Source organism: Apaloderma vittatum, unplaced genomic scaffold (assembly GCF_000703405.1).
Source record: "Apaloderma vittatum isolate BGI_N311 unplaced genomic scaffold, ASM70340v1 scaffold10710, whole genome shotgun sequence".
NCBI lineage: Eukaryota > Metazoa > Chordata > Aves > Trogoniformes > Trogonidae > Apaloderma > Apaloderma vittatum.
In genome coordinates this window covers 1-21,764 of record NW_009694016.1, presented here as the reverse complement: position 1 = coordinate 21,764, position 21,764 = coordinate 1, and the positions used below count along the sequence as shown (strand labels likewise).

General features: G+C 36.3%; 1 protein-coding gene across 1 annotated transcript in view; it reads right to left on the bottom strand.

The window, feature by feature from the left end:
• PGR (progesterone receptor) overlaps positions 1-21,636 on the bottom strand; it is a gene marked incomplete at its 5' end in the record, with an annotated part of 30,653 nt that extends 9,017 nt beyond the window's left edge. The window contains 5 exons of the mRNA XM_009865992.1: positions 557-701; positions 2,029-2,331; positions 9,601-9,717; positions 21,366-21,517; positions 21,570-21,636. Of these exons, the coding sequence (XP_009864294.1) occupies positions 557-701; positions 2,029-2,331; positions 9,601-9,717; positions 21,366-21,517; positions 21,570-21,636 (784 nt within the window). The remainder of the gene's footprint in view (positions 1-556; positions 702-2,028; positions 2,332-9,600; positions 9,718-21,365; positions 21,518-21,569) is intronic.
• Positions 21,637-21,764: the final 128 nt, after the last annotated feature.

The window sequence follows — 21,764 nt, the reverse complement described above, 5'->3', positions numbered from 1 at the left end:
ACTGATAAAGACAAAAAAGAAGACTATTTGAATTAATCAGCATAATGAACAAAAATCTAAGCCAACAATTCCCCTCTTTGATCCAGAAGAAAGGAGTCTCACAAATTCTACCCTTGATATTAAAATTCCTTCTTGCTAAATTACAGTTTTCTAAAAGGAAATGTACTTTAGAAGAATTTTATCAAAAAGTGCCAAAACTGCGTATTTAGACTATATAGAAACTGCAAATCCCACCCAAACCATGACCAAAGAAAATCCCACTTAGTTCTGTATATTAAATTTGTGTCTTATTCAGATGAATTCTGACAGCATCATTCTTTTTAAATTATTTTTCTCTTAGATAATTAAAATATTATTTTAACTCCTTTTCTTCAGCTGTGTCAAAACCCTTCCCAAAGTTACCGAACTTTAATACGATCAGAGGACTGTCTGCTGCTGTTAATTTTGAAACAGAACAAGTAATGAATGATATCTTGGCCTCAACGCAGTCTCATACTCATTGACACAAAGAAGTTCAAAATGTCATTCATATTATGCAACAGCAGAGTCTACTTACTCATTTAGAATCAGATCTGGTGCAAAATATAACATCTGACCACTGACATGTTTGTACGATCTCCATCCCATTGCGAAAACCATTAGACTCATCCAGGAATACTGGATGAGAGTTATCTGATCATCGATGTGCAAATTCCGAAATCCTAGAAATAAATTAGACAACAGCTGAGTAGGTGTTCTGAGATTACAAATTTGAACTAAGAACACCTAGAAAGACAGGTGCTTTGGGATGCAGCTCTCAGAAGTTTCTGAATTTAACAACTGGCTAACTCACTTTGACAGTTAACCTCCTGTCTTTTTGTTCTGATCCAACATTTTGAAATGATCAAATCAAAATTAGCTTTAGCAGTCAAAAGTGACTGCTAAAGTTCAGGGAATAGGAATGCATCTCATTTTCCTTTGGTAAAAATATATGACAATTTCTAACATGATCACTGCAATCATCTCTTATTTAATACAGATAACTTGGACTTCAGCGTCCTTAAGAAAAAAAAAGCTGTAATACAATAATCATCCACATATGAGCATCTTCCTTTCATTTAACTAAAAAGAAGGATATTGCCTGTTTGCTTTGGTTAACTTTTACTCTCTAGTATTGCTATGAGTTATCTGAGTCAATCTAGCAGCTTCCTGCCCCTGAAAGCTGAGGTCCTGTTACCTCCTTCTAGCAAGATCTGGCATTCACACCACCACTCAGTGAACTGGTTTGGCTCATGAAGCCATCAGAAAACTATAGAGGGTAAATAAAAAAAAAAAAGGTTCGCTTTCTTCTCACGTAATGAGATGACTCAGTTCAACCAAGAGGTGCAACAAAAGCAAGTTGCAATGGTGAAGAGCAGTGATAGGGACTATCTCTTTCTGCAGCACTGAAGTGTTCAACTGAGCTCACACAAAACTATTTTCCAGACTTTCTCCTCCATATATTGATTTTTACATAACTCAGTATCAGGCCCTTATTGCCATATGGCATATGTAAATATACAAACACGGATTATTTTTTTGGACTCTAGTCTTGGATCTTCATGAATTCTCTTACTTCTCATTGCCAGTCCACTTGCGAGCTGCTCGGTCCTAGCTGCTGCTATTTATTACAATTTTGCTTTAAAAAATTTATTTGAGTAAGAACAAATACTATGCAGAAATATAAACTTTTTTTATACCAAAAGAATGAATAATAGAGTAAGACGGCTTGGGATGGAAAGGCTGAGACAGATAGATAGATCGATCGATCGATTGATCTCACATTCTGTGGGCTTCTGCTGTTTTTTTGGGGCGAGTCTTTAAACAGAGATGCATTCCTTCGAAAGTGCCCTCCTATTAAAATGTATATGTTACCTGACAAAGTAGAAGCTTAATAATTTTAGAATTTGTTAAGAATTATTTAACAAGCAGACAATATTCTCTTTTGACGGCTCATCTTATGACATATTTGCTTAACTGGAATTCACTGCATACAAGAAGTGCTATTACCTGGTAGCAATTTAGACCACTTGACTACACAAAGAAGTTGCCTCTCACAAAGATGATTTAGACTGGTCAGCAAGGAACTCGGTGTTTCGGGTTTTGTATTGTCATAACCAGCATAGACAACTTCTGGCTCAATGCCTCGTAAAACGCTTATCATCGGGGGGACAAACTGTATTTCTTGATTTGGAGAAAAGGACAGCCTTTGGGTTAGAGACTGGCTTTCATCTGGAAGGGTTGCTGGCTGCTGGAGTGCGACATCTAATGTTCTCACAACCTTAATTTTGTTAAACTTCTTAAATTTTCGACCTGAAAAAGAAAATTGATCATCTGTTAAAAAGGATTACCCAGAAACATTAATATTTTCGAGTAGTGCTGGATTACACTTTTAATCTATGCAAGGAAACTAGAACTGTCTTTAGGAAAAGTTTTTCATTTTTTGACTAGTTATATAATTAAGAATTAATAATGGAAAATTCTTAAGAGTTTCTCCCTCCATATCCTCCTCCCTACACTAACAGATGAACGACACCCACCCATGAGAATTATTGCCATGAATTCTAGGTTACAGTAACCTCATAAAGTGTTTTCTGGTTCAGTTCCCACTGTTCCATCATATGCCGACCGCCGAGCCAGCTGGCTCTACAATTCAGTTTCTGTTCAATGTTAATTAAGGATATTGTTTCTTTTTTCTCCCCACTATTCAGAAATAAAAATGCTAGTAATTAACTACTACACACAGATATTACTTTCCTCCAGTTCCATAAGGGCATTTCAGTCTCGTGGCTAAATTCTGTTTTGATGATCTGTAATGCAATATTTTGCTCCTGTTTACTAAAAAGAAAATACAATTCAGCGGGTGAGTGAAATGCCAACAAAAACTGTAAAACCACGTGTCAACACTTATAAAACTCATCACTTTCTAAAGAATAATTCCTCTCTCTCAGCATTTGCAATTCTTATCTCCATACCGCAGTGGTTTTAAGAACACTAACTAAAAAGAACCAAACACATAGCTCAACAGCATTGCCAAAAATAAGCACAGATACTACACCTGGTATGACTATGGAAATACGGAGAGCTCTAGGTAACAACTCTTCAAAGCTCTTTCATGGCAACAGTCCGTCAGTGAACCATACAGACACAGAAAATCAAACCTCCTGAGGTTAAACGACAATAAACCTCAGTAACATATTACCATATGACAAGTTTCAACAAAAAGGCGAATCCACATGGAGGCGACTGCAGGAACACATTTGCTTTAAACAGACGCGTAAAGGTGATGAAAACCGTGTTAGGCAACTAGTTTTGCCAAGGAAGTTTGGCTTAGTGAAAAAAAGGATAAAAAAATGCAATAAAGATACTGATAGTCATGATCTGATTTATGATCTGAGAGTGGGCAGTAAGACAGATGCAGGGTGATAGAAAAAAGAAGGGTGATAGAAAAAAGAAGGGTAAATCAGTCTGCTAACAAAGAAAAAAGTTTACAATGTTTCAACCTTGAAGAATATAGTAAGAAAGGAGAAGGATTTGCTCCAAGTAACACCCAGAAATCACATGGATATTTTTACTTGTTCAGGTGTTGTATACTTTAAAAATAATAGACAAAGAGCTGCACCAAATTTCAATGGATGGTGAAATGTCAATCTACAAAAAACACTCTAAAAGTGCAGGAGGCAAAAGGTAATGAAAGCATAACAGTACACATCTATTTGGTTGAGTAAAAACCCAGTTTGTAACATGCAAATCAAATTGCCTTTGGGAAAGTGGCGTTCTTATTTCTAGAAGATTAGACAAGGGAATTTGCCGCATCCTTAAGAATGGGACAAAGACTTGCCCAGCTCTTACTGTCTGCTTTTTATTTTAGTTGAAAGCAGTGCTGAGCTGCCACAATGCAACCGGGGTACCGAGGACACGGGAGCAGGGAAGCACACCCAGACGTGGGCACGTGCCCTGAATCCATTCTCAGCTGTTTGTGGAAGGAATTGGGAGATGCGAGCGTAGTCACCCTCCTCTGTTTCCCCCTTGGAAAGTCCCAGTCCTCCAAACCACAGTCTAGAACGGAAAGGTTCAACAAAAATGGCTTTACCCAGGAACATGCCTATTCCATTTTGTTCGAGTGCTCCCACATCACAGAAGATAGCAAATTTTATGAAAATTCAGTGTCTCCTTTTGGGAAGACCTAGGATGCACACATCAGGAAACTAAACTAACCTTTTCAAAACATTTATTAGTACATGGGTAGTGTAACTTCAAGCAAGATTAATTCATCAACCATAGAAATATGTCTAAATATTTTATACAGAACAAATTCTATTACTTATACTAAATTATTCTTGATGTACATTGGCATAACTGGAGGCAGAATCAATCCTCTTGTTTGTGAATCACAGGATCAAGCAGATGAACTTAATATAAATAGCTAAAATCTGCTTTTAAAAAAAAATGAAAAATTGTGTTATCCCACCATAAATACGCATGTGTATGCAATTTGCACACAGAAAAGTAAGTTTACAACAAAACTGCAAAACAGAAATTTAAAATAAACCAGTATTTAAAATCCGAAGAGTGTATACTAAACAAAATTTCAAGAAAAAACCTTTATTGATAGTATAAATATGAGTGATAGGCTCTTCAGTAAAACTCATCATCTAGCAGAGTTAGAGGCCAAACTCCCACTAACTTAATTGTGTGTTAAATTAGCTTAATATCAAGTGCTCCAACAATCTTATGCTTATTTATCACCTGAGTAAGAATGGAAATATTTCTGATTGGTGACTCCTTAGTAAAGTACCACACACAAACTTACACCTTATGGTACAGCTAAACCAAGAAAACCAACACAACAAAAAAAAACCAAACTCAAAAGAATAGACAATATATCATGACAAGAGACCTAGGGCCAATTTCTATCATAACAAAGCTATATATATTCCTAAACATGCTGGGAATTTCCACCAACTATTGTTTAGGCATGAAGGAAAACAGAAGGAACAATGCATCTGATAGTTCATAAATAATGATTTCAGGTATTTTCTGAAATAATGGCCTCAGATACTTTTACAGTCCAGAGAACAAGTAAAGAAAGAAACCAAACAGTGCTTATCACATGGAAATGTTAGTAGTTAATAAGTACTCATGTTTCCAAGTGATTAAATGTATCAGAATTAATGTCACACTGCTTTGCAGAATTGCTTATGTGTTTATTTCTGATAAAGCAACTCCACTTGCTGCTTGTCTGCTGGAGATGTGACTAGTAAGAACTTACAGTGCACTTTCCCGCGTGCCACAAGGAGACTGTGTCAAATTAACGCAAACTCTTAAGAACATAAGGAAACCAACAGATCTGACAGTAGCTTCTTACAAAAATTACCCTGTAAGATAAACAACTCTAGTTCTTTAATGTGTAAAGAATACTAATACGCTCTGGCAACTACTCATCTTAATACTAAAACATATTTAGACAGCACACCTTTTCTTTGTAACATTTTCATTATTTGTTTTAGGATAGCCAACCACTCAAGCAGTTTCTCTGCACTCTCAGTAGCCTTATCCTTGATTGCTACAAATAGCATGTGTTTAGTGTCTGTGTACTACATGTACCTAGAAAACATAAAGAAATGAAAAAAATAAAGTCTACTTAATCTCATCATCAAATATGTTACAATTTTCTCCTTAACACATAATTCTGTACTTTAATACTCTTTTAACTAGGGATATAGAACCATACTGCCCATCAGACATTACTGATAGTGGACATTTCATATAAAGATGGCTGGGCTTCTAGGAAAAGTCTAACATCTCACTGTCCCTCTCCACACCTTATAATCAAGTAAAAAATGACAATGACTTATTATTCTTGACAGAACACTATGGCTTGAGCTTTAAGGTCACTATGCTCTTGCATTTTGTGTAGGAGAACAAGCTGTGTACACTCTAGGAGGATGCATGTAAAATAAAGGAACAAAGCAGAAGTAACACATCTCAATTTTAATAAATCCTCTGATGCTACCTCAGAAAACATTACCTGGAAAATGAATTCAAATTTATCTGCATGTAATCGCTGCAACGCAGACTGAAAGCTGAGTGACACAATGAAGAAAGTGATAATTTAGCAATACAGCTGAACAAAGAATCGGTGATAGACAGGTTGGGAAAATTAAAAATTCACCGATAGGAATTAAAAAAGCAGAGTACTTGTTTATTCCAGGACCTGCCCCAGCTATCTGCTATTCTATTAGGCAAAAGATCAGAATGGGAAGAGAGTAAGGTGTCCAGTTATAAGATTATAAATCTCATTAAATATATGCTTTCATTAATACTTTCTTTCTATATAATAAGAAAGAAGAAACAGTCCATATAGTGAAATCAGTTACTGAAGCTATTTGTTGCTGTAAATTGTGTAATTTGCTTACAACCGACTACAATTTCTTTTAGAACGATTCAGGTTGATTTTATTGCTTTGAAATTAGAGTCGGAAAGTGGAACTGTTGTCAGCGTAATATAATATTATTCTCTATCTATATGGTTGCCACTCATTCACATTCAGTGGAAGAAGCTTAATTTAATTAAAATAATAAGAATATTTAGAATCTTATAGTTAATATCCTGTAAAACCTTAGTCTTTTTCACCTTGATTAAGCAATATTGAAGGTCTGTGTTTAGTAGCTGAAGGTTACCATTAAGAAATTATGTAGCAAGAAGAACAAAATTATACCTATGGAAGATTAAAGTATTGACTATTCTGATTCATTTAAAATAGTCAAGGATGTAGCTAAGCATATGATTTGTTCCATGAACTGGAAATTTTCTTGTGGACACTTACATCTTGGGGAAAATTATCTATGCCCAGTAGTACCCCATATATGAATCATACGGTGTTGATCAGCATGGCAAATCGTGGGTAGGAAATACTGCTCATGTGATACAATAAAGGAAGTATAAGAAATAGCAGAAGAGCAAAAATAAGAAAGATTAACAGTAACAGTAGAAAGGAAAATACGATTAAAGAGTCTATCTTGAGATTTTTGTTGGTTTTAATTTTAAATCCTCATTTACAAATAGTATAGCCTCACTTCAGTTTTCCTTATGTTTTGGGTCTACATTTGTCTTTTATTCTCCTTTCAGTATTAAGTACTCCAATTCAACTTGAGTTGAAGAATTAGTCTTCTAATCCCCCCAGAACTGCTGACATCACTAACAGCACCTAAAATACTACACTCAGCCTGATGCAGCTGAGAAAAAGCTAGAGATGCCACAGTCTCAGCTCCATTCAATATTTCTTTTTTTCCATTGTCCTACTGTTTTCTTCTACTTCCTATTTGTCACCACATCACTTCTTTCCAGGAGATGGGGTAGGTGGGAGGGCAGAGATTTGTCAACATGCCATGCCCCTCTGAGAACTAGAAGAATTAGACTGCAACAGCCTCCTCAAAAAATGGAAGACAGCTTTAAGATATATTTAGAAAAAGGCTAAACAACACAACTGCCTAGACAGAACAACCCAGCACTAAATACAAAGAAACTCTTCACGCTTGCTCCGGTGTAGCTGAGAAAAGAAGTGATTCAAAGAGAAAGTTCTTATTCTCTTCATAGATGATAGTAAAGAACTGAGAATCAGAGCACCTTTATCCTCAGGTTTTGGTTCCAAGTTTGAGGACAAAGCATCCTCATATAAGGACATGCTAATGAGGACATACCATCCCATCACCACTGCTAGCAAAAACATCCAACTTTTTCCAGTTTAGCTACCTACACCCAGAGTAAAATGTATATATCAAAATATACCAGGAAAACTTGCATCCAGTTGCCTTCTGGCTAGACTTCCTAGGTAGGATTACGATGCAGCACAATGCTGAAGCGAAAGGACTAGATGAATCTCTTGAGTCCCACACATGCCTGTTGATGAAGTGTTGCCTGGGTTAGAATACTTAGGGTTTCGTTATTTGTATTATCCAGGCTATCATACATGAAAACGCAGGTTACACCATCATCCAACTCTTGGCTGTGCGAAACTCACATCCAGGAATGAATTTTTACCTGTATTAATCTACACTAAGTAAACTCATAGAATGATTTGGGTTGGATGGGACCGTTAAGGATCATCTAGTCCACCCCCCCTGCCATAGGCAGGGACATTTTTTACATATCAAGTTGCTCAACTTTTACAAGACAACCTTAAAAGTTGTCTCAAACCTTAAAAGACAAGCACTGTATCTGCCACCTCTGCCTTTCCTGAGTCTCCATTCCTACCACATATTTTCCATAGCCCACTCTGGATCCACACAGTCCACTCTGGATCTCCTTGGCTTTTTCCTCTCCTAAGCCTGGGCAGTTAAAGCTCTGCAGTAATACTGTTTCCCTGCACTGTCACTTACAGAAGACAAAGTATTGAGAGCTGGCAACAGCTGCTCACTGTTTGGGAACGACTGGTTCACATCACTGAAAAAAAGTATAAAATGTAAGAAGGACACAAGGGCCATGTGTACAGGATGCTCTAACTCCATACGATGTTAGAGGAGCTCAAAGTATACAATGAAAATATCAGTCTGGAAACAACACACACGCTTTAACTAATGAATTAACACAGATGAGAAGGATAATGAAATTGCGCACAGTATATAATGTCAGTTCTTCCTTCAGGGATCAAAAACAGTACAGAAAATCCAGACAGAGATATGTTTGAGGTACTAAAATAAATTATATAATAAAGAAATCAAGTTTTTCTCCTTTTTTTAACTCTCTTTGCAAACCTATTCTTTCTATCACGTTTGTATAGCCATTTCCTTATAGTATTAGCCATGTATACTCAAGCTTTGTGCTGATCCAAAACATTTTATAATTAAAGTTCTCATAAAAACACAGAAGAAAAAATCAGGAAGAATATGCATCATTCCCACATGTCAGCACAGCTAAACTTGCCACGTGACTACCTGATCCTGCGTCATTTTCTCCCTGCAGCTTTTCAAAAACATAGTGCTCAACTTTGATAAATGTTACATAAAAAAGTAAATCTATTAGAGCAAGAACTAACACAAAGATGGGAATTCCCAGCACCTGCTATGCAGTCTGCAAGTGTTGGTGCAACCACTGCCTGGTCCTCCTCAGCAGAACAGAAGGATATCATTTGGTTGATATGTACCCAAAGCAATGATGAGAGCATAACAGAACAAAGAAGGGGATAGTACTGGTTCTTGACTTTACTGTTAATCTCAATTTGCTTGTTTTTTACCTAGGTCAGAATATCTGATCCAAAATTATTAATACACATACAACAAGGGCTCTTTCTGCCGTTGTAAGAAAATGAATATAAGTGGACACTTTAGGAGAGGGATTCCTATAGAAAGGTGGGGTTTTTTCAGGATTTCATAGAATTATAGAATCACAGACTTTCAGGCTCATTAAAAAAACCTGATAAGTAATTTTAAGACATGGTGTAATTCTTCCACGAATAACATTTTTATGTGTTTCTATCCCCTATAATATCAAAATAACGTTGTTTAAACTCAACAGATTGAAGGTAGTGTTCAGTGTTCTTGACAGCCTATCTGTCCCCATCAAATCTGAAACGCGACTCACCTCCCAGGACCATACCAGCTTGACAGCACTTCCTCAAGCGACATGCTGGGCAGTTCTTCCTACGAATTTTATCGACTATGCAGTCATTTCTTCCAGCACATAAATAGTTGTGCTGCCCTGTAAGCAAGAGAAAAATAGGATTACTACTATGTTTTCTAACATGACGAAATCATTTATCTGCACAGGTATTTCCAAAAATAACAGAAGAATCAAAAAAACCGTACCTAAACCATTAAAGGATTCCTTCATTTCATACTAACTTTCAAACACTTACATGTTACTATTTAAATATAATTATTCAGCCTGTTTAAGAGTGAAACTCCCTGTCTACGAAATCCCCAAACAACTAGCACACAGTATGAACTGCTTAAATTACTGTAGTGTCATTATCTTCTAAGTAAATCAAGCATGAAGACTGACCAATTTGTTTCTTTCAAACTTATGTTTTTAAATTACTGTTCCTGGTCTTAAAGAACTTAAGTAAATTTTGCTTGAACTGATGAGGAGCTTCTGGCAGGAAACAGAATGAAGAAGTTGGGACAGTGCAAAAAAAGAGCCCTTTAAGCAGAGTAAATTACCTATGATGGAGAAGTTTTGTACTAGACCTACTGAAATACCAACTGAACAGATGCAGCCAACACAGCCAAAAATAAAAGACAAATAGATGAAAACTGGTTTTGTTAGTTCTTACTTCATTGTTCAGTTCTGAAGGATTCAGTTAGGAAGAGCCTGTTATTATTATCATACTAAAATGGAATCTTTTAAATGAAATTAGCTTCCAGCGGAGCAAAAAATTAAACTCAATTAATATCTTGACATTCTTTTGAACACAAACTTCAGTAATTCCTAATTTTAGTTGAGAAAGAGAAAAAAGTAGTATATGTCTATGCTTTAGTATAACATTGATAATTTCTGTCATTTATTTTAATTTTGAATAAATAAACACAGCTAAGTACATATCCAAGAAGAAACTGAAGCTATTTTTCACATATCCTACCAAAATAAGCCCAGGTTTACCCATTAAAGTTTAACTTCAAAATCCTGCCTCTTTGTGCACATCACCCTCTATTCATTTCTGTATTTTCAGTTTCTTAGCAGTATCCAGCATGAAAGCATGAAAACAAATAAACAGTGTTTATTTGGAGAGCAACAAAATGGATTAAAAATCTATGGGCCACCTGCAGAAATACCAATGTCATGGATACTTCCTTCATGGAATACTGTGGATGTGGACCTCCAAATACAAGAGACATCAATACCAAACCTTTTAAATTTTCAGTAATTTCTAAATCAGTACTACTCTCAGTTAGCCACCTTATGTGACCAGCAGCAAATAAATCTGAGGTGATCATTCTATTCAGGTGCTCTTATTCAGATTTCTCTATAACCCTATTCTGTCCTTGCCCTGCACACAGTAAAATGAGAAACTGTTCACCCATCATTTTTCTCCACAGAAGACAGATAAACTGCAAACTAATCCTTAAATGTAAATGCAGGAGAAGGAAGAACATTCTATTCTAACAAAAGAAAAGAGCTAGTGCTAAACCATGTCAAAGAACGTGTTTGCTTCTGTGCTAACATTTTTTTAGATAATTTACTTCTTACTCATATATCTAAGAACAACTTGTTTGGTTTTAATGAAAGAAATTTCATTGCCTGAAATTAATTTTTATAAAAGTTTATTTTTTAGAAAACAAGTAAATAAAAACAGTTGCCTCACGCATTGCCTGGCATTTACAAGTAATGCATCAACTCAAAAGAAACTGTCATTTACTTTCTCTTACTAATTCTAATCCTGGATTCCTTCTTCCAGGAAACTTCACCAAAAGTAACCAAATGAATAAAAATCTGTCTTGCTTTTGGCAGCAGAACAGGAAGCAAAACACTTCTTTCTAACACATCTTACTTGGGATTATTTGCAGTTTTCCCTCGTCTTGCTTTGCTTTTATTAGCTACAAAAGCATGCAGTCTTTTGATAAGCAAGAACAGTTTCAAAACTTTGTTAGTTTAACTAGAATCTATAAAGCATCAGATTATCTTGCACTGTGGCACTCTGATGCTTTAATGTACAGATAATTTAAAAAGGAACCCTTAAACATGGGTTAATTTTTGTTTGCAGGTGTCTTGGTTTGGGGACTTTCCTTTGGTCCCCTGAAAGTGTCTCTTCTGGGCCTCTTTTCCAGGGAATATTTTGAGTCTACACAACACAGTCTGAGTCCACATAACCCATGTCCATTGCGAGACCAAAAAATGGGCTCTATTTCCAGTACGGCAATTAATGTTCACAAACAGCTCAGGCATTCGAGTTGTACTTTTTGTCCTGTAATGGTACAGAAAAAGGCTGATCTACCAATGTCAGATTGTGAAATATTACTCTTCAAGCACTCAGGAACAGTGTTTATCCGCTCTAGAATTTACTCTTGACATTGGCGTGTGATCTCCATACTCAGCACCCAAGCGTGTGTTCTAACCGGGAAGGAGAGGCTAATGAGCTTGGGTAGAATCAGTAACAGCAGCACTGTTCCTGCTGGAACAGGAAAGGATCTGGAAAAATAGAAGGTTGTAGTTTGTTTTACATTGATACATGTTTAAATAGCCTGTATTATTTATATAATAGTGTTCAAATATTATGCTTCTAAGATTAAGCATTACGAATCAAATTATAACATTTTATATTTACAGTTACATGTTTATCTACAGCTCTAGAAAGCCTCTTCATAATTTACGGGCTATCAGTCGATCAGCTTCCACTTTAGTTGAAATTACATTACTTCATCATTACATAACAACTCACAAACTGCTTATTATAAATCCAAGATTGAATAAAATTTTTCACGTTCGCAAAACAAATTGTAAATGAATCACAGTTATGAAAATTACTCTTCAATGTTCATGTTCTAGAATTTAACACTAGACAGGATTAAATAATCTCTCTATCCAGTGCACACCACAGAAGTAATTAAGTTTGTTACTGCAACCTAGCCACAGTAAGAATTTGGTTTGATCTTCTAAAAGTATTATTTCACTCCTACTTATTCCACAAATCATATTAAAAAGCTAATAATGACTAACAACTCAATCTTTCTTATGTCTTCACCTCATTTACTTCTTTCATAAAGACTCCATGATACCTAGCATAAAAAAAAAGAAACAAGAAAATGCCAAAACCCTGCCAACCCAACCCCCACATGAGATTAAGATAGTAAAACCTCAGGTACTTTTTGATTCTTACTGACAACCACTTCCTTGTTTTCAAGACTAAAAAAAAAAAGTCATATCCTGCACCTGAATTACACCTTCACTTCAGTTTTCTACTCTGCTGGTCTCTATCCAATCTCTCCCCACCATCTCCCAAACCAAAGTGTATTCCGTTCATTCTGATTTAGCTGTAACTTATTTGGAACACTTAAGGTTCATTTATATATTGTTTTTCATAGGGTCAGCTGTCAGGGGTTTTTTATTATCTGAGTCCTCTGATTGGATCTCTTAACTATAGATAAATCTGAGTAAATGTTCTCATCCAAAACCACTTCTATGACTGTCAGGAACTGGGTTCTGAGAAACTGCTACTTGCTTGACATTATGCGTCAGCAAGCATCTAAAGGACAGGTTATGTACGAAATGGAAACGTGCCAGATATTTAATTTCAAAATCACAGGACAATATTTAGTTAGATGAAGCTGTCTGCAAAGTTTTCATGGGATGCTAAAACATTTATTTGAAAATTCAACTCCTGTACCTCAGTCTTTAGGATTATCGACATTTGAACGGATTGGCTTCAGTATGTGAGCACTGCAGCTATAGCAAATTCATGTACTAGTGAAGTATCCAGCGATACCTTTGAAGATAAAATTCCTGATCAATTGGTAGCTTGTCATTCATACCTTTTATATGACTACTGTCATTACAATCAGGAAAATTAAAAAAAAAGGAAAAAATAGGATAGTAGTCTAATCACTACAGCACGGGTCAGAAAGTAAAGACTGTTATTTGTGTTTCTTACAAAAATACGAATCTGGCAATTTTCTGGCAACTGCCATTTTCTCAGAAGTCATCTCCCATTGTTAAGTTTCTTACATATGCTTACTTTTCACCTCTTTTTGAAAGTTTATGTTGTAGCTCTCTCTCGACATACCAACGTATCAGCTGGTGATCTCAATTTGATTGAGAATATGGGGAAAATACAGAGATGATTTCACCTGTTACTCCCATGTTCCCAATTCTTGTGGGACAGCATTCTTAATCCCCATCAAAGTCCATTTGTGTTAGCAAAGGTGGAAGTCCCTCATGCAAGCTGGTAAATACAATTTAAGTCCAGTAATGACTACTGCTATACTGGCAGGTTGATCTGAGAAAGTGGTCAAAAATGCCAGTGGTCCACAAAGACAATCACAGGTTTTGCCATCAGTAAAGCTGCACGGATCATACTCTGGCACTGAGACATTTTAATCCAAACACTGCTGGAAGTAGCACGTAGAGTCTTTAAAAACTGCATTACTAACTTAGCTCTCTGACATGTTGTCACTTCCAATCACTCGAGTAAACTAACGCAGATATTTTGCAGATGTGCAAAACATGGAAATCATAAGGTTTTATCTGCACTGGGAGTACAAGATGCAAGCAATGAGTTATTTGGGTAAGCGCACCTGTGCTGAACTGCTGCCACCCAGCACAGAAGCAAAGCACTTTGCTAACTCTACTTTCTCCTGTGTGCAAACAAAGGTACTTTTTCAGATCTTTTTTCTCTCTCCCACATGTGATTCTGCCTCCCTGTATCACTCTTAACCTGCAGTGCTCTCATATAGAATCATCCCCATCGCTGAAGGACTGCTCTTTGCAAAACCTATCACAGTATTTTCGTCGTTTTAGATTTCTGTCTTGAGTTAGCCTCAAGGTTTTGCTCAGTAATTTACTACCAACTTTACCTCCTACAATATTTTTCCCAAGTACCAATCAAATCAATAGGTTTAAAAAAGCCAATGTAATTACTCTTTTAATGTAAATAAATGTGGAATTCCTTCTCAGGGGTTCTTGTGGAAGCCAGTAATAAATATGGTTTCAAAATAAACAAAATGCAAAACAGGTTCAGCTCTGTATCTGTACTAGACATAATGATGCAGGTGTAACTTCTGAGTACAGCTTTGACTTCAGGAAGTTAGGACAATATACAAGTGCAAGGATTACTCTGAACTTGTTCAGACAGCCAGGTCTTCCCTAACTAGGCAAAGCAGTCTAGCCTAGTTCCGCATCAGGAATGGGAAACATGCTGACCTGACTTTTGCTCTGCTCTAAATCTAACACTCCTCTATTGTTTCAATGTGCAAAACAGCAATTGTGGGTTGAGTTTCCCTCTCACCATGTGGGCTTATGAGCTTCAGTTGGAAAACTAGGAATCTACACTGCACAGTTCGTAACACTGAAACCTTCATGTCCCTGTATGCTATTACAAGCCATTGAAGTCTCCAAGGTTCCACACACCTTTTGTTCCATACCAGTTTAATTTCTGTGCTAACACTTTCTCTAAAAATAAAGTCCCTGCAGTAAGAGGCTTAAGATTCTAACTACTTAACAAAACAAACAAAAACCACCCCACTCCGCCACTGACCTTACCATGCATAACCTTTTTATAAAAAGCCCGGTAGCTAATGGGGGACTCGCTGCCAACTTTCCTCTTTGCCCACTGAAATATAATTCTCATTTCCCATCGTAAGCAGATGTCCTTACTACTACACTGTAGTCTGTACTAGTATAAAGACCTGCATGCCAATTTGACTGCATAAGATCGATGCAAATTGGCTTCACAGCAAAGAATTTAGGATTCAGTGGAATAAAAAGGGCAAAGAGTAACTTGTGAATTATGTTCCATCCTTGACTCTTCTGGATGAAACAATATGGATTTCCTTTCTTCATAATAATATAGTTTGAACTGAAAACAATAAAGAATGATTGCATCCCAGGTCATCCAACAGCCTGGTGGTCAGGTTTGCAAGGACAGTAAAGTGTGTTTGACTCCCTTCAGGCGCTGCAGATGACGAACACAGCTGGCACACCGCGGGTGACTGCCTTACCTCGCCTGCGCGCTCAGGTGGGGTTTGTGACTGTAACCAGTACTAGTCACTCCTTCATCGCTGGGAAACTAGTCTGTCCTTCCTTTGCCTTAATTACACGCGATGACAAAGAATGCTGAGTAAAAATGTTTTCTTCAAAAAGAATGTAAAACCGCAAGATGTTTATTCCTGGGTCAAACCTAGTATTTTTATAGGATATTTTGCTTTGGTGAATGGATTTACGAGCAATTTTTGATGTAATTCTACTTACAACAAATTTCTGGAATTCTAGCATCCCACTGCCTGGTGGCTTCTAAGCGCGTAATCTTACAGTACTCTGCTGGGGATTTTTTTGCGAAATGGATGAAACAAATTAGTTCATCTAGAAGGAAAGCAGCATTTTCTAAACCACCATGTATCTTGCTCTGCTCTCCTTCAACAAACCACTGTCAACGTCTGCAACATACATGACTGACTCTTTCCTTCTCCAGTCTCAAAATCTTCCTGTGTTTTGCTGTGAATCCTGCAACACCATTTTCTGTTTCCTTCCAAAACCCTCTCTCCAGACAGCAACTTGAGCACACTGTTTTTATGACATCTACAAAACAGGACAATTACATGTAGCTGAAAGTTGCAAATCTAGGTTTTAATCTTTTTTTCCTTATCTGTTCCATCAAGAAAAAATAACAACACAGCAAACCAAATTGAAGCAAAATTAAGTCCTATTTGACAGACACTATCATAAACTGCAGAATAAGATTAATTTTTAGCTGTTTTGCCTAGGTTGTTTACCACTGCATATCTCTAAAGGCATAAAGCCTTTCCACAGCTAACATCTTTCAGGAGATGTTGCTGTCTTCAAGTCAGTAGTTCTATCTCTATGGCATTGTCACAATTGCTCCTTGGTCATTGTTTTTAAGTAACTAACTACATTAGTGGCATAAATATGTCAAAAATAAAATGGCATAACTACATTAGTGGCATAAATATATCATAAATATGTTGGGTTTTTTGTCAGTAAGGGTCTATCATAAATACAGAATAAGGGATCTGAACACAAAACCTACTTTAAAAACACTCAAATGTTTTCAGAGGTAAAGTATCATTTATTGTTCCTCTGATCCCTGAGTGCTCTATTCTTCTGCCAACATAAGATGCATTATATTTGTATTTCAGTCATCTCGTTATTCTGATTTTAGTGAAAGCCTCACAGCACATTGCCATAGTAAGTTTTTTCACATGTATTCCTTGACTTGTCCTACAGCTGAACCAGAGGGACAGGGTCACTCACTCAAAGAGTACTAAAGGTAGAAAAACCAGAAACTTCAGCAGCAGGAAAAGGCAATGTGCAAAAAAACCCCACCAGATACTGACGCTTGTTGATCAAAATACCCAATGGACAATAAACTCCTGAAAAAAAGCAGAAAGAGGGAATTTATCTGATTATTTAGATTCTAAAGTGTGGACATCCATCAGAACAAGTAGCGTACACTCCCTTCTTGAGCACGAGAGAAAAACAGGCACTTTAGGATGCAATTTATCTTGAGTAGACATGTAAATTTTGGTTCTTTAACAGCCTACTGCTCTCCAAATTGAAGTGATTAGCCCATATATGGATGTCCACTTTGTACGGGCATACAGCTTGGTGAAACAGATCTCACATAGAATATCATTTTTGAGGATAAAGGAAGACAGGACAAGAATAAGGTAATATTCCCTTGGGTCTCAATGTCCGCATGTAACTCTCCTTAGGTTTTAACTGCAGAAGATTCCAGGTTGTTGAAGTGTGCTCAGATGTCAACCAATATTAAGCAACAGCCATTTGTGAAAATGCAGGAGCTGTGACTAGGTGTAGCTAGGAAACCTCTGAACTGCAGCCAAGTACAACTACACATGATGGCAGATTGTAACATACCATTTGTTAAGCATTTCCATTCAGCACTTCGTAAAAATACACTACATCACCAGTACTGTGGAACAGACATACAGCTTAAGGATGAAAACTATTTTTACAGATACCAATTTGACTATAAATATTTATGTTTTATATACTTATGTTATAGAATGTATAAGTATCTTAATACTTAAAATAAGTATTACTTATCTATATAATAATATCTTGTGTATCTATAGTACAAAACCATGGTTAATATGAAATAAGTATTTTATATACTTATTATATTTGTTTTATATACTTATTATATTTGTTTTATATACTACAGAAATGTATTGGCTAGGTGATACAGGTGGGATTCCTATCACTGAACGCAGGACCCAAGCAGTCCTTTAAACCCACTGCTTAAAAAAACCCACAGTATTTTTGTCCCTTTTCTCATCCCCACCTCCAGCACTATTTTTCATCATCTGCAGTACTACAGTTTCGCAAAAAGAGACACGCATTTTTGTTTATTGTACTTCAAGATTCTCCTTACAGTAAAATATGCTTCTTGTACTAACATCATCCTTTCCTTTGCATATGTGGGCACATATGGGGAGCGAAGAACCTAAAAGACAGAAAATATCTGCAAATCATATACATTTAGGAATTTAATTCTAAATTTACACTGCCATCTTTGTGATCCTCACTGTTAAGCTGCATGTCTACCTACCAGTTACATTCAAACGTTATGATTAAATCGTACAATCATAGAGTCATTTAGGTTGGAAAAGACCTTTAAGATCATCAAGTCCAACTATTAATGTAGCAGTGCCAGATTCACCACTAAACCCTATCCCTGAGCACCACACCTACACATCTTTTAAACACCTCCAGGGATGATCACTTGAGCATTTCCCTGGGCAGCCTTTTCCAGTGCTTGACAACCCTTTCAGTGAAGAATTTTTTCCTAATATCCAATTTAAACCTCCCCTGGGGCGACTTGAGGCCATTTCCTCTTGTCCTATCACTTGTTACATGGCAGAAGAAACTGACCCCCACCTCGCTACAACCTCCTTCCACGTAGTTGCAGAGAGTGATAAGGTCTACTCAGTAAAGAAACATTTCTAGGTTCACCTATACAGTTTTAAATTATTGTTCCATCTGATTATTTTAAATAAGCTTGGTTTTATTTCAGAAATATTAGAGATGGAAAATGGAGTCTTCTAAACTATGTAATGGTCTATTTGATCACAAAGGAAGCATTTAACTAATATGGTAATTTCCACACACTAGAGGAGAGTGAAGTAAATGGACAACTTCTGTGAAAAAAATTACACGGGCTGTTAGATCTTAACACCCAACATATCTGAGATTGCAGAAAAAAATTAAAAACAAAGTACGCATTTCCCAACAAATTTAATGCAACTAAATGCAACTAAAATATGTACCCTGTTATCTATACTCTTGAAAACTTTGTAACATATGAAAAAGGTCTCAAAATATAAAATACATGCAGAAACAAAAGTCATCTGTTTTAATTTCTTATAGTGATCAGTACTTTATGGGAAGTACACGAAGAGTAGAGTTTTGATTGTGAATTTGCACTCACAAAGTTTAAGATCTTATTTGCCTGAATTACTATTGAAAAAAACTCCATGTCTGTAGTAGTACTAAAAATTCAAGAAGGCAACTCCTTGTCATTAAAACAAACGATGGACAGGGGGACATTTTACATCAGGAAAGCATCTCAAATGTATATAATTGCCATGGTGAATTTTTAAGCACTATTTTCTGTTGCATTTATAGTAAAACTATTCCGTTTCTTCTTGCAGAAGAGTAACTTGCCACCTTTATTTCTGACAAGAAGTAAACAAAAACTTATATTAATTCTAAATGAAATCAAGTATCTATGCACAACTGGGATGATTTCAATGCTAGCAACTACATAGCATGCTTCCATTAAAATAAGAAGTCCATCTCTTTAAGGAACTCTTTAAGGAACAGCAGACTTGCACCTTCTACACAAAAATGGGTACGTGTATGTGTTCATCTTGCTCATACCCTCACAGCTCGTGCCTGCCATTCCTTCCTGTAAGACTCAATAACCATTTATTATTATTTTTATTATAGTCAGGTTTCTGAGGTAGTTGTCCATTCTTTGAATATTCTTCCTAAAAGCCCCAAACACACTTCCTCACCATACTCTCCGTCTTTGGAATCATTTAAAAATTGAAAGTATCAAGTTGCTGTGTAAAACACAAGTTTTGTGTAACTGTGTGGACCTCTTAGCTCTCTCCGTGTCTACATTCTTAACCTGGTAAGATTTTGCAAAAACAGACTTTGATTAAATAATCAGTGAAAACAACTTTAAGACGTTCCTATTACCGATTTATAAGCCTTCTTAACATCTCCCATTAAAATATTTATGCTGAACAGTAATAAGATACGGTTTTGAGCAGGTTCACCTAGTGCACACACAATTCAATACTAATTTAGGAAGACGATGAAATGCAAAAGTGATAGAATCAAATCCAAATAAAAAAGCATTACTACATAAGTGAAAGGCGAAGAATAAAACTTATTTTAAAATACGGCACCCGTGAATTACACTACACTCATTCTTAAAATGTCAGCTCCCTGACTTTTTTTTTAAGCATATTGCTGATTTTCCAAAACAAACAGCAAAAAATGCAAAGCCAAACCAAGAGACCAGTTAGCAGAGTCAGTGAAACTTAAACGTATTCCTGTAGGTGACTTCAGAGCCAAGTGTTTTCCTTGCAGCCTAATATGTATGTTTCTAACAGCTTTCTCATGAATCTCATAAAATGTATTAGAGAAAATGCGGCACTAGCTCAGAAGTTCAGGCAGCCCACCTAGCCTAGCGCTACCATCTTTCAGGCACCTCGTATATTAAAAGTAGAATAGAAGCGTATGCTGAAAGCAGAAACAAAAAATCTAACTATATTATCTCGTGAAGTTTTTAATTTTCCAATATTCCCTTTTTCATTTCAAGGGCAATTATAAAGTTGAATAAACAATGAATCACAACAAAAAAATACAGGATGCAATTATTTTTAAGGAATTTTATACATTGTAACAACGGTTTTGTCAAGTATATGAAGGAAAAATTTGAAAAACCTAGTTCTGACAGGATCAGATAAAAATCAGAAAAGGAGACAAATCATAAAATGTAGAAGAATTTGGTTTACTGGTTCATCAGTTGAACTAAACAAAGCAATCTGCTCCTGTATTCATATTTAAAATCTCAGTGGACAACGTATATAATACAATCCAAAAAGAAAAAAAGTAGCCATTTCTACTGATTTATTAAACCTGCAGCTTCACTTTGCAATTTTAAAAATATATGCAATATGGCTTTAGCTGTGGTTTGAAATAGTTCATTGGAAATACTTCTGTAACTTTCAGGAAGCCAAGTTCTGCATCTTGCAAGCAAGAAAAACTCCACGATTTCAAAGTCAAAATAAATGCTTATCTGCTTATCATTAATTCATACCCCAACATTTTCCTCTGAATAGCATTCGCACTTTTTTCAACAAATTGTGTAACACAAAAGATTTTTATCACTCTGTCCATTCTGAAAGAATGATAAACAGTAAATAACAAACAGCAAGTAATTAAAGTAAAACAAATAATACTAGCAAAATCAACTAAGAACGAATTTAGTCAGTATTCACTGTAATATTCAAAGTTGCCAAAACAAAAAAACATGACTATGGCGATAATACTTTTAAACATTGGCAATAAATAAACAGCATGTCCTTAGCAATGCCTGGAGAGATAGACTGCAGATAACGGTGAACAATGGCATCATATAGTACCTTCCATTGCCCTTTTAAAGAAGACTTTACAACTTCCACAGGTAAGAACTCCGTAATGGCAACCAGAAGCCTCATCACCGCAGATAAGGCAAATCTTCTGGGGTAGCGATTCAAAACTGTACTGAGAACTTTGGCTGGCTTCTGCATCTGGCCTTCAAAAGAGAAAGAATTAAGAGAAATGAAATAGTTTTGCAAGTTACTTACCTGTATTCAGAAGTTTCCCTTCTGAACTTGTAACTGTAAAAGCTTCCTTTCTGAACTTGTAATCGCGCTACAGAGGACGAGGAAAAAAGGATGACTGCCGTTCCGCTTCAGCTCTACTGGGCTAACGGCACATCTGGAACATCTGGCCAGCGGGCACAGAGCACGGCTTCTCCCCGAGCGGCACCGAGCCCCACG